Here is a 15,358-nt window from a genome sequence, read left to right as displayed (position 1 = left end):
GTCGACAGCTGCTTAAGAATACTTTTGATTCCTCAGGGCCCTTCCCATCTTCCAGAGACTGCGGATAGAGGAAGGAGCTCAAAACCATCCCCGCCCTGGGCGTGCCGTAGCTCCGGTGACGTCACCGAGGAGGCGGGGCATCGAGGCGGCCCGCTCCCCGGAGTCCCGGGAGAGCGCCCCGGGCGTGGTCCTGGGTTGCACTAAGCCTGTCTCAGGGCTCTGCCTTCCCGGTCTGTTCCCGGCCGCCTCATTCCTTAGGCCGGCTAGAGCAGATCGCGTTCGGCCAGCAGTCCCTGGGTGCGGTCGTAGACATCCTCAGGATGCCCGGCGGCCCGCGCCTCCGCCTCTCTGGTTCCCGGACACTCCAGCTGGAGCCAGCGGCCGCGTCCCGGGAAGGCGAGGAATGCGAGGCGGGCTGCCTGACGGATGAGCCGGGGGTGGTGCGGGGCCAGGACCGTGCGGTAGGCGCCGCCGCACTGCACGCCGGCGTCCGGGCCTCCGAGAGTCGCGGTCGCCACCCGCTGGTGGCAGACCTGGGACCAGCGCAGCGCGCGGTGCAGCCAGAGCCACGTTCGTGAGCCCGAGGACCGGGCCGAGTCCGGGGGATGGTCCCGGGCCGCTCCAGCAGCCCCGCCCGCGCGCCGCTCCCACGCCTCCAGGGCCACCCGGGACGCGTAGTGCGCGGCATCTGAGAGGTGCACCCGAGCCTCGAGGGCTGCCACCTTGGTGAAGGCCTCGCTTGTGGCGAAGGCGAAGATGGAGCCGAGGAGAGTTAGGAACCTGTGTGTTTGGTGGTGGGATGGGGGAGATGATTTGACAGAGGGCGATGGAACCACAAGGAGGCGGGACTGGCTTGGGGGAGGGAGACCACTCACCCGACCTAGGTCCCTCCATCCTGCCACGTACTGCGACAAGTCCGCATCTCCTTTTGGGGTTCAGGCCGGCGCGGATCGGCCGCATCATGAGGCCCGGTATCCCCTGAGGGCCCAGACACGGAGACTCTTCCCGCCCAGGGGCGATCAGGGGGCCCGACTCTTGCCGGACCTGGGGGGTAGACACGAGGGAAGGGGGCGGGAGCAGAACCCCTAGCCTGCTGGACCTACTGAGCAAGCAGCCCAGTGGGGCTCTGAAGAAACTCTTTCTGAAGTCTAGCTGGTGTCCCTCTGTACTCCCAGCTTCTGGCGGGAGAGGGGAGACGAGAGAGAGGACCTGCCCTTCACCAGATCCTTAGGCCCAGCCCTGCCCCGAGCGTACTTGGAAGGGCGGCAGTCCCTCCGGAGTGCGTCCCTGTGTCCCAGATCTGCAGCCTGATAAGGCTCCCGGGGAGAAGAGAAGCGGAGCGGCAAGGGCTCGAGAAGGGGGCTTGGGTCCCGAGGGCCTGGACTCCTGGGTTCCTCCCGGACCAGGTGAGGGAAGGAGCTCCGAGCACTGAGAGAAAAGCAGCAGCGGAGCGAAGGTTGCTTGAGGAATTGCGTGGCGGAAACAGCGCCGCGGGGAGCACGACCACCTTGGCTGCTGCTGTGACCACCGCCCTCTCACCAGCCCCTAGCTAGCCCGTGTTGCTCCGCCCCCAGGAGGCAAGAGGAGCCCGCGGTGCCTTACGGCGGAAAGGGTTAATAATTAGCCAACTAAGTCCTCCTCCCCCGTGCCCTTTGCCCCAGAAGGCAGCTAACCTATGGTTTGGGATCGGATGAAGGGAATATGGGGGATGTGGCGGCGATGACACCTCTCAACATTTCTATTCCCCGTAGGGCCGAGGTACTCGGAAGAGAAGCTGGGGTCAGAACCAGCTCCTCTGAGCAATTGTGTGGGCCCTAAATTAACTCTGGGCTTGAGTTCTTTCCACTGTAAATTGAGGACTATAATAGGTACTTTGCAAGCCTCATGTGGGGATTAAATGATAATGTATGTGAAAACACTGTAAATGGAAAAGCTGACCATAATTGCCTCATAAATCTTACTCATTAGATTCGAGCACCCTGGGGGGCCTCTGGGAACCGGGGAACACCCACTCCTAAATTCTCTATCCTATCCCCAGGGGACCTTGTCTTGATCTGGATACATGACCTCTCAATCGTATTCTTTAGGCTTTCTCCTTTTACATTTTTGTGGTTTGACTTTTTAAACTCCAGATTGGCTCCTCATTCATCAAACCAACCTTATTAACTACTTCCAAAAAAAGAAAAACAAGAGAAAACAATAGAGAAAAAGGAAATAAAAGAAAAATAGTAACTACTTCCGCATGCCGGGCTCTGTACAGGCCTCTAGAATACAAAAGTGCCTTCACAGAGCTCAGGTTCCATTGGGGGAGAATTTATTATTTGGTTCCCCCACAGGAATGTGAGCTCTAATGAAGACAGGGCCCTTGTTTTTCTTGGTCGCCTACAGCGCTTAGAATATTGCTTGGGCCAAAACACATTATTGCTAAATAAATACTATTGAATAAACAAAGGAATGTGTATAAGGGCAGGCAAATCAGGAGTGGTGGTGCCCCCAATGAATTTAGTCAGGTATTTTTGTTTGCTTGTTTTTTGTTTTGCAAATTAGTAGTCCACCTGGCGGTCATGGGGTGTAAAGGCATTCCGGGAAAGGATACAAGGATACAGGAATCAATGGAAGAAAGTGTCATCTGTTCCTAGGGGTTCTCAGTCCCCTGTCCATAAACTTCTTAGGAATTGTTCCTGTCTCTCAGTGTATGTTTTCTTCGGGGGTGGGGAGAGGTGTCCCACATTCTCAAGGAGTCAAGGCCCCATCTTTAAGAAGACCCTAGCTCCTACAGTTCGTGGATTCTTGCCCTATCCTCACTCTGATACCCCCTCACATCCTTCATGTCCCTGGGCTGCTCCTGACCAATCCCGTCCGTAGGGGGATTCCCGTGAGATCACCTGATACCTCCCCCTGGTCTCTGCTCCCAGTGCTGGCGTGTTTCCCAGCTTGCTGGCTGTCACCTTCCCTGATTATATCTGAGCCCTAGTTCTCTCATCTACAAAATAGCAAGGGTAATTCCCACTCCTAAAATTGTTGTGAGGATTAAATAAAATACGTCTGCAATGCGCGAACCACACTCCATGGTCTATAGTAAACGTTCAGCAGGTGGTTATTTCATTTCTCCTGTCACTGTCCCCTCCTCCCGTAGCGCTGGGAGCCTCTGTCTGCCGAGTTCCGGGAGCGGATTAGTTTTGGGTGTCACTTAATCCTCAGGTCCTTCCGCAATCAGAGCTCTTGTAGGAACTGTGCTGGTATAAGCCCACGTAAGAGGCCTGGCTCACAAACGCTGCAGGATGGAGCGGGGCTCCGGAGTCAAGCTGCTGCTGCTGCTGTTACTGTGGGCGACCTGCTGCAGACATGCGTGCGCAGACGGACCCAGCGGCTACACGTTGGTCATTGAAGTGACCAACGGGGGTCCCTGGGGCGACTGGGCCTGGCCTGAGATGTGTCCTGACGGATTCTTCGCCAGCGGGTTCTCGCTCAAGGTGGGGGCTCAGGCCTAGGTCCTGGAGGGGGCGGAGAGGCACCAGACCGCAGAGCAGAGAATGGCAGACCCCTGACTCGTCTTAACTCCTCTCCTCGCCACCCAGGTGGAGCCTCCCCAAGGCATTCCTGGTGACGACACGGCTCTGAATGGGATTCGGCTGCACTGCGCGCGCGGGAACGCTGAGCGCAACACGCACGTGGTGGAGTCCCAGTCTGGAAGGTGGGAGGCAAACAGGGTGCCCTAGGGTGAGGGTATGTTCTCTACCCTCTGTTACACTCCCCCCTCTCTGCAGGCAGGCTCCTCAGAGCTATGGGGCTGTTTAACTGGGAGGTGTATGGAAGACCCCTCCGCACCTCGGTGGCGATGGGTGGTTAGACCCAACCCACCCGGGTCGTATAGCACCTGTTCCAAAGTTCCAAGGGCTGGGTAGGCCTAGAGGTGGGTAGGGGGCGCCAGCAGAGCCAGCACGCCTCCCGCTCGCTTGCAGGTGGGGCGCGTGGACTGAGCCGCTGTGGTGTCCCGGCGGCGGCTTCCTAGTGGCTTTCTCGCTTCGCGTGGAGGCACCCATGACCCCCGGAGACAACACGGCGGCGAACAACGTACGCTTCCGCTGCTCAGACGGCGCGGAGCTGGAGGGGCCTGGCCTGGGCTGGGGAGACTTTGGAGACTGGAGCGACGAGTGCCCCAAAGGCGCGTGCGGCTTGCAGACCAAGATCGAGCGGCCCAGAGGCCTCCGCGACGACACTGCGCTTAACGACGCGCGCTTATTCTGCTGCCGCAGCTGACGCCACCGCCCCCGCCGCCGGCTGCCCCGCCCGGAGGCCAGTCGCACCTCCAGCTATTAAAGCTGCTCTGTCTTGGCTTTGATGTCGCTTGTTTGGGGGATGGAAAACTGCGTCTCCCCGTTTCCCTCCTAAACTGGCATTGAACCAGGCCTACATTCGGGTTTGGTCTCAGGGGTCCACGGCAGACTGCTGAAAGTGACGGACGCATAGTCCTGCAAAACGCACGTAAACGTCATTTTTCGGACAAGTAAAGGAAGTCCCTGGCTTTCCGAGGCAGTCTGCAGACACTCCGCCCCCATGAAGAGCCAGGTTCTTTCCTTACTGAACCACCAGTAACTTAAGATTTTAAAACTTCGACCAAATTAGGAGGTGACAATGCTACATCGCCTTTCACGCTGGAGCTTGAGGCTAACGTATCTTTTCCATAGTTTCCACTTTTTTTCCCCCTACAAAACGCAAACAATGGCTTTTCTTTTTTTTTTAAAGATGACCGGTAAGGGGATCTTAACCCTTGACTTGGTGTTGTCAGCACCACGCTCAGCCAGTGAGCTAACCGGCCATCCCTATGTGGGATCCGAATCCGGGGCCTTGGTGTTATCAGCACCGCACTCTCCCGAGTGAGCCACGGGCCGGCCCAAAACAATGGCTTTTCTAAATTCGGATTCCCGTTTAGGACCTTTGTTCTTGCTGTCCTCTCTCCCTGGAGTCCCCCAGGTATCTAGATGGTTAGCGCGTCCACCCGATTTCAGCTCAAAATTCACTTTCTCAGCCTCTTCCTATCATAAAAATTAGTACCTCCATCAATCAATATCTATCCCATTACCAACGTGTTTTCTAAAAGCGTTTATCACCAATTGAAATAATTTTTTGCCTCTTTTTAAAAATTGCCCATCTCCCACCTCTAGGATGCTAAGTTCTTTGAATTTGCCTGTCTTGTTCACCACTGTGTTTCCAGTGCAACCTGATAGTTCAATAACCATTTTTTTTTTTTTTTTTAAAGATGACCGGTAAGGGGATCTTAACCCTTGACTTGGTGTTGTCAGCACCATGCTCTCCCAGTGAGCAAACCGGCCATCCCTATATGGGATCCGAACCCGTGGCCTTGGTGTTATCAGCACCGCACTCTCCCGAGTGAGCCACAGCCCAGCCCCTCAATAACCATTTGTTAAGAAAATAACAAGCGGGGTGCGGGGGCCCCAAGCACAAGAGTGGCTTTACACCAAGCCCCGGTGTATATGGAGACCCTCACACACTCCTTCTCGCACGAGGCACAATCTGAGACGAGGAAGAGCTCAGAGCAGTTTATTCCAGCCGTCCAGGGCGTCCAGGGCACGGGCAGGAGCGAGCAGGCGGATGGGGGGTCAGCGGAGCCTCAGTGAGGGGCGCCCTGCGGAGAAGAGAAATCGAGGAAGCCGCCGAGAGTGACAGGTTCCCTCTACAAGTCCACCCCACGCTGTCGTACCTCCTTTCCCCTGCAGTCCCCACAGAAGACACCAAGGGTCGCGTTCACCAGCTGTATCCCACACAGCACGATCTCCAGGCACGAGGCGGCCACCAGCAGCGAGAACAGCGTCACATTCCAAGCGACCACGTGAGGCGGTTCCTCGCACAAATCCCACTGGGTCTGGTTGCGCAAGTAAGCGCCTCTGTGGGCGGGGCAGGGTCACTTGAGAAAAGGAGGCCCCGCGGCGTGTCCCCCACCCCCCACCCCCGCGCACCCGTCGAAGGGGATTTGCAAAAGGCTCGTTGGGCCCACGTGGAGGCAGCTCTTCCGAAGTCGAGTCCCGCTCAAGTTTCCCGGTCCACGTGGGAAGGGCTGGTGGGGAGAGGCGGCACATTGGGGGCACAAGGTCTTACGAGGTCCCTTTGAAGTGGTAGTCCCACTTCCCGTTCATGAAGCACTTGGGTCCAATTTGGAGCGCGGCCGCCGACACCGCGAGGCAGTAGATGGCCCCGAGCACCCCGAACGCCGAGCAGAAGACCGAGCGCAGCATCTGGATGCGGTGGGGAAGGGGAGCTGAGTGGGGGCGCCCCCATTTACCGCGCTCTGATTGAGTCTGTTAAACATACATTTCCCATGAAACCCCCGGGGCTTGGAATTAGTAATCCTCAGAGCCAGAGGCCGCTGAGATTCAGGGGGGTTGTAGTCCCCCCTGGTCGGTTCGGTGAGACCTAAAATGTGCGGGTGCGAGGGAGGGGTGACGTGGAGCCTGGGACTCTGCAGAGGGGCTCTTGTAGCTAGAAATTCTATAGAGGGTGCTGTGGCTCTGAGAGGACACTTTCAGAAACCGAGTCTTGAACCCCTTGTTGATTTGGATCTTACCCTGCAGCGATTTCCACAGCAGCCTGCACCACAACAGCCCTTGCCCCCTGCCCGAACGGCTGCAATTCCCGGACATAGTACCTGTGGGACAAGAGTCAGTGTCATAGTGCGTCCCCCCAGATCCTCAAGGCCTTACTGGCATCAGTGCTTATCTCCTCTCAGCCCTTTGGACTATAGGAAGACCTGGTCTGTGCTTCTCCTGGAGCACTGTGGGACTCTATCTTAATTTATCACTGTGTAGCCTCCTGAAGTATAGGGTCCAATATCATTACATTCCCCGTAAATCTTGACACTTAGTAGATGTCTACCTGAGTGGGAGGCAGGAGACCTGGGTTTAAGGCCAACCCTGCACTACTTCACATTTTTTGAATTGATTTTGCTCTGTGGGTCTCAGTTTTGTCCTACGTAAAATGGGTCTGCAAGACCCACCTCACAGGGATGTTCCCAGGATTTAATGAGATAGCAGGTTTACTTCGTGTCAAGACTGGCTCGGAGTAAATGCTCAATAACTATAAATTCCCTCAGCATCAGGAAGGAATATTGGTGTTGGGGTGTCTTGTGAGCTGGGATTATGGTGGGATGTGGAAGAGTATGTTACTGGATATTATAATGTGGATGTAGGATTTCTCAAGATTTGGTCCCTGCTCTTTTTTTCTCTCTGTGGTCTTCCCCACTAAGCCCATCCCCTTCCAGGGAATCAGCTTTTTCATCTGCCAATAATCACCTCCAAAAGCGATGCCTCCAAATCCAAACCTAACTGCCTGAAGGATATGTTCATGTGAGTCTTGATTTTAGCTCGAATTCAGCCAGCCTCTTACTGACCTCCCAATATTCCCCAAATCTACCTCCCTTTGACTGTCAATTCTCCATCAGTGGAAAAATATTGTCTTCCAGGTCACCAAGGCTAGAAAACTTTAGTCCTCCTATACCCAGCCAGACATCAAGTCTTCTCGACTTTTTCTTAAATGACTGCAGAATGTCAGTCCTCTTTCCTTCTTCCCCACATGCAATCCCTCATCAGCTCCCATGAGGATAATTTTCTCAGCATTCCTATGAAGTTCCCATAGCTCTTGTCCCATGCCACCCCACACTCTATCCTACATGCCGCCACCAGATTAAACATAGCTTTCAACTGGTCTTTCTTCTGCTCAAATCTTTAGGGACTCTTCACAGAGTAGCCCATCAAGACTGAACTCTAGCAAGTTATTTGAGGCTTCACCCTCCAACTCCAGCCTTATCTTTTCTTTGTTGCATCAGGCCAAGTTCTTTGCTCATCTCCCATCTCTGGAATTCCACAGCTGTCCTTTTTTTTTTTTTTTTTTTTGCAGCTAGCTTGTATGGGGATCTGAGCCCTTGACCCTGGTGTTATAAGGCAGCACTCTAACCAACTGAGCTAACTGACCAGCCCTTCCACAGCTGTCTTCATCTTTGCTTCCCTATTGTCTGGCACACACCATACAGGGCCAGATTTTGTTCTACGAGAAAGGGGCTGAGAGTTTTAGTTCTATTATATCATCCAGAGAAACCTCAGAGAAACACCTGCTGAGTTGAACTGACTTTCCACTGGTTACTGTCCCCTCTTCCTGTCTCATGGCAGGTTTAGTGCTGGTGCTAACCCCCTTGCTTAGCCTCTCTGGTTAGGTCACTTACTGGGAGATGCCTGGAACCAAAGACACCTAGAATTATCTTTTGGATTTATCAATTTTGAATGGCCTACTTGTTTGATATTTTTACTTTTTTGGTCAAAGTGTTTTCTTCCCTTTGTGGTCTGAGCTTCTCTGTCTCAGCCTCTGCCATCTAATTGTCTTTTTTTTTTTTTCTTTTTGTCTTTTTTCGTGACCGGCAACGGATCGCAACCCTCAGTGTCGCGCCCATACCGGGCCACGACCGGCAACGGGATCGCAACCCTCGGTGTTGCTCCTGCACCTCACTCAGCCAGTGAGCGGCCGGTCTGTATGTGGGATCCGAACCCTCGGCGGGAGCGCTGCCGCGCTTCCCAAGCAGCGCACTGTAGCAGTGCGCCACCGGGCTGGCCCTGCCATCTAATTGTCTTAATGACAAGAAAAGGGGCATCATAAACACAGGAGGAAACAATGAGTTTATAGCTCCGATCTGCTCACTTTTCTCCACCTCCATGGCCACTGGCCTACTCCAAGCCACTATCATCTCTCCTGGACAATTACAGTGACCTCAGTCTGGTCTTTCTGCATCAATTGCTGACATCCTATTATCCATTCTCCACACAATGGCCAGAGGGATCTTCTTAAATCCAGTGGGGCGTGGAACAACAACTGTCACATTGTGCTGATGGGAATGAAATTGGTACAAGAACTTCGGAAAACTGTTTGGCAGTATCTATTAGCACTGAATATTTGAATCAGCAAATTTCACTCCTGGGTAAACAACAAAAACACACATGTCTATTCACTTAAAGACATCTACAAGAATATTTATAGCAGCATTATTTGCAATAAATCCAAATTGGGAACTATCCAAATGTCCATCAGCAGTAGAATGTTTAAATAAATCGAGGTATATTTATACAATGGAATGCACAAGAAATAAAAAAAACTACTTCTTCACATAATAATATGGATGGCTCTCACAAATGTAGTATTGTGCTCAAGCAGTCACGCATGAAGAGCACACACTATGATTCCATTTATGTGAAGTACTAAACAGGCCAAACTAGTCTACGGGGTTAAAAGACAGGATAGTGGTTTCCCTTGTTGATGGAGGGTAGTGCCTGGTGAGAGGTGTGTCTGGGATTCTGGTAATGATCTGTTTCTTGTTTTGGGTTCAGGGTACTTGGATGTGCTCACTTTGTAAAAATTCATCAAGCTGTATACTAAGGATCTGGACACTAGTCTGTACGGCTGAAATAAAAAACTTTTTAAAAGTTTTAAAATATCAAAAAAAAAAAAAAAAAAGTTTAGGGGCTGGCCCGTGGCTCACTCGGGAGAGTGCGGTACTGATAACACCAAGGCCCCGGGTTCGGATCCCATATAGGGATGGCCGGTTAGCTCACTGGGTGAGTGTGGTGCTGACAACACCAAGTCAAGGGTTAAGATCCCCTTACCGGTCATCTTTAAAAAAAAAAAAAAAGTTTAAAAGTCCTTCAGTAGTTTTCTGTTGTACTTATAATAAAATTTAAATTACTCACTGTGGCTTTCAAGGATGTACAGTCTGGCCTCTACTCACCTCAGACCTCATCTCATTAAACCTCAGCTACACCGGCTGTCTGTTTGCAGTGCTCACACCTTCTTTTTGTTGTGTGGATCTCAGTTCAGACATCACTTCATGCAGGCATTCTCTGAAAATGCTATAAAAAGTACCCCCCAGGGGGCCGGCCTGTGGCTCACTCGGGAGAGTGTGGTGCTGATAACACCAAGGCCACAGGTTCGGATCCCATATAGGGATGGCCGGTTGCTCACTGGGTGAGCGTGGTGCTGACAACACCAAGTCAAGGGTTAAGATCCCCTTACCGGTCATCTTTAAAAAAAAAAAAAAAAAAGTACCCCCTCACCTTGCCATAGGAGCTCTTTATGGTAGAACTCTGCTTTATTTTTTGGATGGTACCAACTCCTATCTGAAATTTTCTTGCCTGTTTATTTGCTTCATTTATTCAGCGACTATTAATTGAGTGCCTGTTAAGTGCAAGGCCCTGCTCTAGACACTGGGCACAGCAGCCAATAAAACAGGCAGTCCTTACTCTCAGGGGGCTTACAGTCTTGCTTCCTTGATTCTGTTTGCCTCACCAATGGGAATACAAGCTTCAAGGGGAGCAGAGACCTTGTCTGTGTCCCTGTGGCATAGTGTGGTCCTTCCTGAGAGTGACTCTGGGCACGGAGGTGGAAGGAAGGCAGCTGTGAATGAGTATGTTGGGAGGGCAGCCTCAGAGCTCTCCTTTGAAGCAGGCTGGTTAGATTGGGTGGAGGACTGTGGGCAGGTGGGGGTGGTTTAGGCTGGAGAAGGGGCATGATGTGACACTGGGTAAGTGTGTAAGTCTGGGAGGAGTGTGACATCTCAGAGAGAGGTCAAATGGATGGAGGAGAGTCCAACAGCCATGAATCCGTGCAGGAGGAAGGGAGTAGGAGGGACGACCCCAGAGGGTAAGAGGGGACTTGTTGGTCAAAGGAGAGCTATCCCCATTTAGCTAGCAGAGGTGTGACCAGCAAAAGGGACAAAGGTGAGACCTGTCCTGGAGAATGTCATTAGTTAACCATGCTGAGAAGTGGGGAACTGTGCTGAGTCGATATGTTGTCTTTCTCCTGTGAAGATGTTAAACTAGGTTGAACATCCAAAAGTTCCTCTAATGGGGAGGAAGTTGGAGGATGGGTGTTAGGAAGTCCAAGATATCCGGGTCTCCCCTTCTCCCGACACATCCTGGTCTCTAGGAGGACTTGGGGCACCTTCTCTGCCTTACTGATCTAGGTTCTGAGTTCATCCTTAGCTCCCAGCACAGAGTGGACATCCAGACATGTGGAGGCAGTGGAGGGGAACACCGAGCTGATAGGTAGAGTGACCGATCTGTGATGTCACTCCCTGGCTCCAGATATTTCCACTGCACCCCACCCCTATGCCTATTGTTCCCATGCCCTGATAATCTTGCACACAGCCAGCCGCTGCTTCTGCCTTGACCCTTGTAGTGAGGTGTTTCCAGCATTTGTACAACAGTGGGGGTGGGGAAGGGCAGGTAGCACATGCTGCTTATCCAGAAGGGAAGCTGTTGAGAGCACTGAGGCTCCCTTCCCTCCCGTTCCCCTCAGACATTCAGCTCAGGACCCTGGGGTTCTTCCAGGATTGTCAGAGTGTAGGGGGCAGGTTGGCCAGCTCCTAGCTGTCCCCGCCATGCCATTGCTATCCCCTCCCAGATAACTGTCCTTTTCCCCCTCTTCCTCTCCCTACTGTTCAGAACCCCTTAGAGTGGTGTCCCGGCCCGGCCCCTGCTTCCTCACCATCAGGCCCCCGCCGATGAAGCCAGCCATGTACCAGACTTGCGAGGTGAGGTTCTCATTGGTCCAGGTGGTCTTCCCATTAGGCACCAGCAGGAGGGTGTTGGCCAGGATGCAGACCAGGGAGAGGGGAATGAGGGAGAGCCCTACACAGCGGGCACACTTTCCTGTGCACATGGCAGGACGCTGGGAAGGACAGGCAGTAAGTGAAAGCAAGCTGGAGGTTCTCAGGTCCAGGGGAGCAAAGGTCAGGGAAGAGGTGTGGCAGAAACTGGCAGGATCAGAATGATAAGGGAGAGAGACACAGGACACAGGTGCCGAGGAGGAGGAGGTGCAGGGGCTGCAGCCTGTGAGGTGGCGGGGAGGATGTCGTGGGGGAGCTTGACACACAAAGGAAGTTGCCTGGAGTCAGTGCCTTTGTCCTTTCTGCACACACCTCTCCACAGCCCCTCTGCTGGTTTCTTACCTGCTTTGCGACTTAGCCAAGTCCCTTAATGCTGCTGTCTCAGTTGCCTCATCTGTATAGAGTATAGTGATGTCACTTGCCTTGTGGGCTGGTTGTGAGGGTTAAATGCAGCAATGTGGGAAGGATTTTGTAAACTAAGAAGCTCTAAGCAGATGTGTGCTGGCCTCATCATCTCCATTAGTCCCACAGGGAGAGTTCTTCCTAGAGAGAAAGTAGAAAGATGAGGGTGGCCTTTCCTTGTCCTTTCATTTCTTCTCATTCTTTATTTATTGAATCCTCCTCCTGTTGAAGCCACGACCTGTTTCTCAGGGTGGGTTCAAGACCAAGGCCTGATTGATTAGAGCATTTCATCCCTCTGACTCAGCGTGTGATTCAGCAATGGCCATGTGATCCAAGCCAGTCCCATGAGAGTCAAATTCTGGGTTTTTTTTTTTGTTGGTGGTGGTGGTGTTCTGAGGTCAAAGAACTTCTGTTTTTGTTGGGGTGCTGAAGTTGCTGGTGGCCTGTTGTCACCACAAAGGAGGGCGACCTGTTCTAGAGGGAAGTCAATCCAGAGGGAAGAATAATCAAGAGATGGGAAGAGATTAAGTCTGGATGACATTGTTTGAATTCACAGATCCAGCTATGCCTGAAGCCTGATCGTTCTTTGGAAAGTTTTGATTATGTGAACCTGTTTGAATTGTGTTTCTGTAAACCACCTTGTAAAGAGTCTTTTTTGACACAGAGATTCATTCATTAAGTTCTTGCTATGGACAGAGCCTAGTGCTGGATACTGTAGGGATTCAGTTGTATGACTGAGACTCAGATGTGAGTCTCAGGAGTAAACAGGAGAGTGAAGGCTCCTGCAGAGTTAACCCGAGCCCAAGTAGGATGGAGCAGTGCCTTGGAAGAGATGAGGGTAGCAGGAAGTGCCGCAGGACTTCGAAGGGCACGCGATGAGGATGTCACACAGAAAGTGGTGCCCAGCCAGTGACCTCTGATGTAGCTTCTCCCAGTAGCCCACTCAAACCACTACAGAGACGTAGAAAATGGAGAGAATTTACCACTCAAAATTGATGCCAGAATCTGGGAGGAATCCCTACTATTCATAAGACAGAGGAGCTGGATTGAGGAAAAATCTGTGAAGAATTTACCTCTCGAATCAGAGGATGCCTGAAAAAAGAAAATACTCTGAACCTCCCCCAGCTGTTTGCCTCTGATTCATGGACAGTTATTGTGATAACTGATAAATTGGGTTTGCATATGTTGGGTTGTTTAATGCTTTAAAAAATATTTCCATGTTGCTTCTGATGTTTTTCTGTCCCTTTTCTTTAAAATTTGTAACATTCTCCTGTGTTTTAGAAGGAGTGTTTCAAATCCCAGTAGTGGTAGTGGTTACTTTTAAGTATTGCAGAAGTATCCTTTAACTTGTCACTTGCTGTTTCTGAGAAGCCACAGACTGCCTGTCATCATCTGTGCAGCTTCCTTTGAGAGGTTCTGTGCAGACAGTTTACCATGTGTAAAGCCTATGATATGACCACATGATCCTGTCGTAAAAATGGGACTATTTGTTCCAGTTCTCCAGTCCTCCCCGTGTTCATGTTGTTTGCTATGCCATTTTTGTAGTCCCTCTCACTAGAGATAGAATGTACCTCTCACCATATGGGCAGAATGGAATATGGGCAGAAGTGACAATACCCCAGTTTTGAGCCTTGACCTTAAGAGGCACTGCACATTGCCACTTGTCACTATTATTGCTATGAGGAGAACATGCCTGTGTTAACCCACTGGAAAAAGGAAGGTGTAAGATACAAGGAAAAGTCCCAGATTGGATCCCAGCCTAGATCAGCTGACCTCCAAGCAACCCATACACGTGTGAATGAAATAAATGCATATATTTGTAATTCACTAAGACTTTGTGGGGGTTTTTTTTTGTTACACAGCAATAGCTGCCTGACACAGACCCTATTATTCAGGCCACAGCTGATTGATGGAGGAGTGAATAGCTGACCCAAAGGCAGACATGTAGCCAGAGATCTATAAGGTTGCTTGAGGTGAGAGCTCTGACCACAGAAGGACCCTGACTGAATGATGGCTGATCAATGATTGTCTCTTCATTCATGGGAAATTTGTCTGTGAGACAACCTGAGAGAATCATCAGATTGTAGGGTGGCCCCAAACTGAGAGATGGACGAAAGGAGAGAGTGAGCAAAGGCCACGAGGAAACTGAAACCATAAGTGAGCAGAAGCCTAATAGGGAAATTTTGTAGAGAGCAGTTATTCTGAAACAGTGCAGGAGGAAGAAGCTTGAGGACTGGGAAGTGGCGACAGAGAGTCTGGGTCCTCATGGAGGCGGTGGTGAGAGGTACTGTTGGATCACCAGTGCTAATGGTGAACTACCGAGCAAGTGTCATGTCCTGAATAGTGGGACTTCCCACTGTAGTCCTGAAGAGGGGATTCAGCCACTGTCCCAATGCACAGAGAGTGGAGCCAAGAACAAGCTATGTATTTGTCCACAAGTTGATCAATATTGAGTCTGATAGATGATACTTTTTTTTTTAAGGTAAGTAAAGAGAAAAAAAGCTGTGTGTGGGGGATGGTCCACAGGTTCTCGTTATGTTAGTTTTATACAACTCTGTATGGATGAAATAATAATAATGTTAACACCGTAGGGACAATATAGGAATTCTGAAAAATTTTCTCCAAACAAGGGAAGGGGCACATCGTCCCAAAGACTGAAAGAAAGAGACAGAGCTCTGGAGAAATATTTACTGTAGGATTTTTTCAGGAAGGTTTTTGGTGACATCACTAGAATTCTCCTGGAAGGAAGAGCAGAGTGCCTTAAAAAAGAAAAGGCTGAGATGAAAAGGTGCTAGCATGTATTTGGGAGAGAGAAGAGAGAATTGCTCAAAAACTCAACATGCACAAGGAGAATTAGGAAGCGCTAAAGAGTAGCATTGAAACTGGGAAAAAGTGAATGAGGGACGCAGACGACAAACTTGAGAAAACTCTCAAATTCAGAGGAAAAGGACCAAAAGATGAGAAAAAAGGATGGGCAATGAAAACAGTGGGAGGGAAAACGATAGATGTTGGGAGAGAACACAGATTTAGGGTAAGGAAACTGGCTGCTCCCAAAGAGAAGAACAGAGCCGGCAGAGGTGACGCTGCAGTTAAAACATCTTCACTAGGACAACACTTCACTGAGCTTAGATCCACTCGGGTTAGCAGGTTGAAAGGTACACTGTTCTCAGGTAAAATGTTAAAAGTCAGTTGATCCTAGATGCATCCTGATGAAACACATCTAGGCAGAATTAAAAGGGCTACTTAGAAAGGAGCAAAAGTTGGTCTGGCCAGAGACTTCCCTGCAATATTAAA

At 51.1% G+C, this 15,358-nt stretch overlaps 3 protein-coding genes across 3 annotated transcripts; 1 reads left to right on the top strand and 2 right to left on the bottom strand.

Annotated features, from left to right (window-relative positions):
• Positions 1 to 263: 263 nt before the first annotated feature.
• On the bottom strand, positions 264 to 2,244 carry GLTPD2 (glycolipid transfer protein domain containing 2). Its single transcript, XM_008570116.1, is given in 5 exon segments — positions 264 to 786; positions 883 to 935; positions 937 to 1,044; positions 1,221 to 1,428; positions 2,237 to 2,244. Coding segments are annotated over 5 exon segments (900 nt in total).
• Positions 2,245 to 3,273: 1,029 nt separating this feature from the next.
• VMO1 (vitelline membrane outer layer 1 homolog (chicken)) lies at positions 3,274 to 4,337 on the top strand. Its single transcript, XM_008570078.1, has 3 exons — positions 3,274 to 3,473; positions 3,579 to 3,694; positions 3,963 to 4,337. The coding sequence occupies exons 1-3, from the start codon at positions 3,282 to 3,284 to the stop codon at positions 4,258 to 4,260; spliced, it is 606 nt and encodes a 201-aa protein (XP_008568300.1). The 5' UTR covers positions 3,274 to 3,281; the 3' UTR covers positions 4,261 to 4,337.
• Positions 4,338 to 5,695: 1,358 nt separating this feature from the next.
• TM4SF5 (transmembrane 4 L six family member 5) lies at positions 5,696 to 11,715 on the bottom strand. The gene is made up of 4 exons (XM_008570115.1): positions 11,542 to 11,715; positions 6,584 to 6,664; positions 6,118 to 6,254; positions 5,696 to 5,906 (listed from the first exon to the last, which is right to left on the bottom strand). The coding sequence occupies exons 1-4, from the start codon at positions 11,713 to 11,715 to the stop codon at positions 5,696 to 5,698; spliced, it is 603 nt and encodes a 200-aa protein (XP_008568337.1).
• Positions 11,716 to 15,358: the final 3,643 nt, after the last annotated feature.

This window comes from Galeopterus variegatus, unplaced genomic scaffold (genome assembly GCF_000696425.1).
Source record: "Galeopterus variegatus unplaced genomic scaffold, G_variegatus-3.0.2 Scaffold569, whole genome shotgun sequence".
Taxonomy (NCBI): domain Eukaryota; kingdom Metazoa; phylum Chordata; class Mammalia; order Dermoptera; family Cynocephalidae; genus Galeopterus; species Galeopterus variegatus.
The sequence above is the reverse complement of the archived record's forward strand: the minus strand, read 5'-3'. Positions and strand labels throughout refer to the sequence as shown.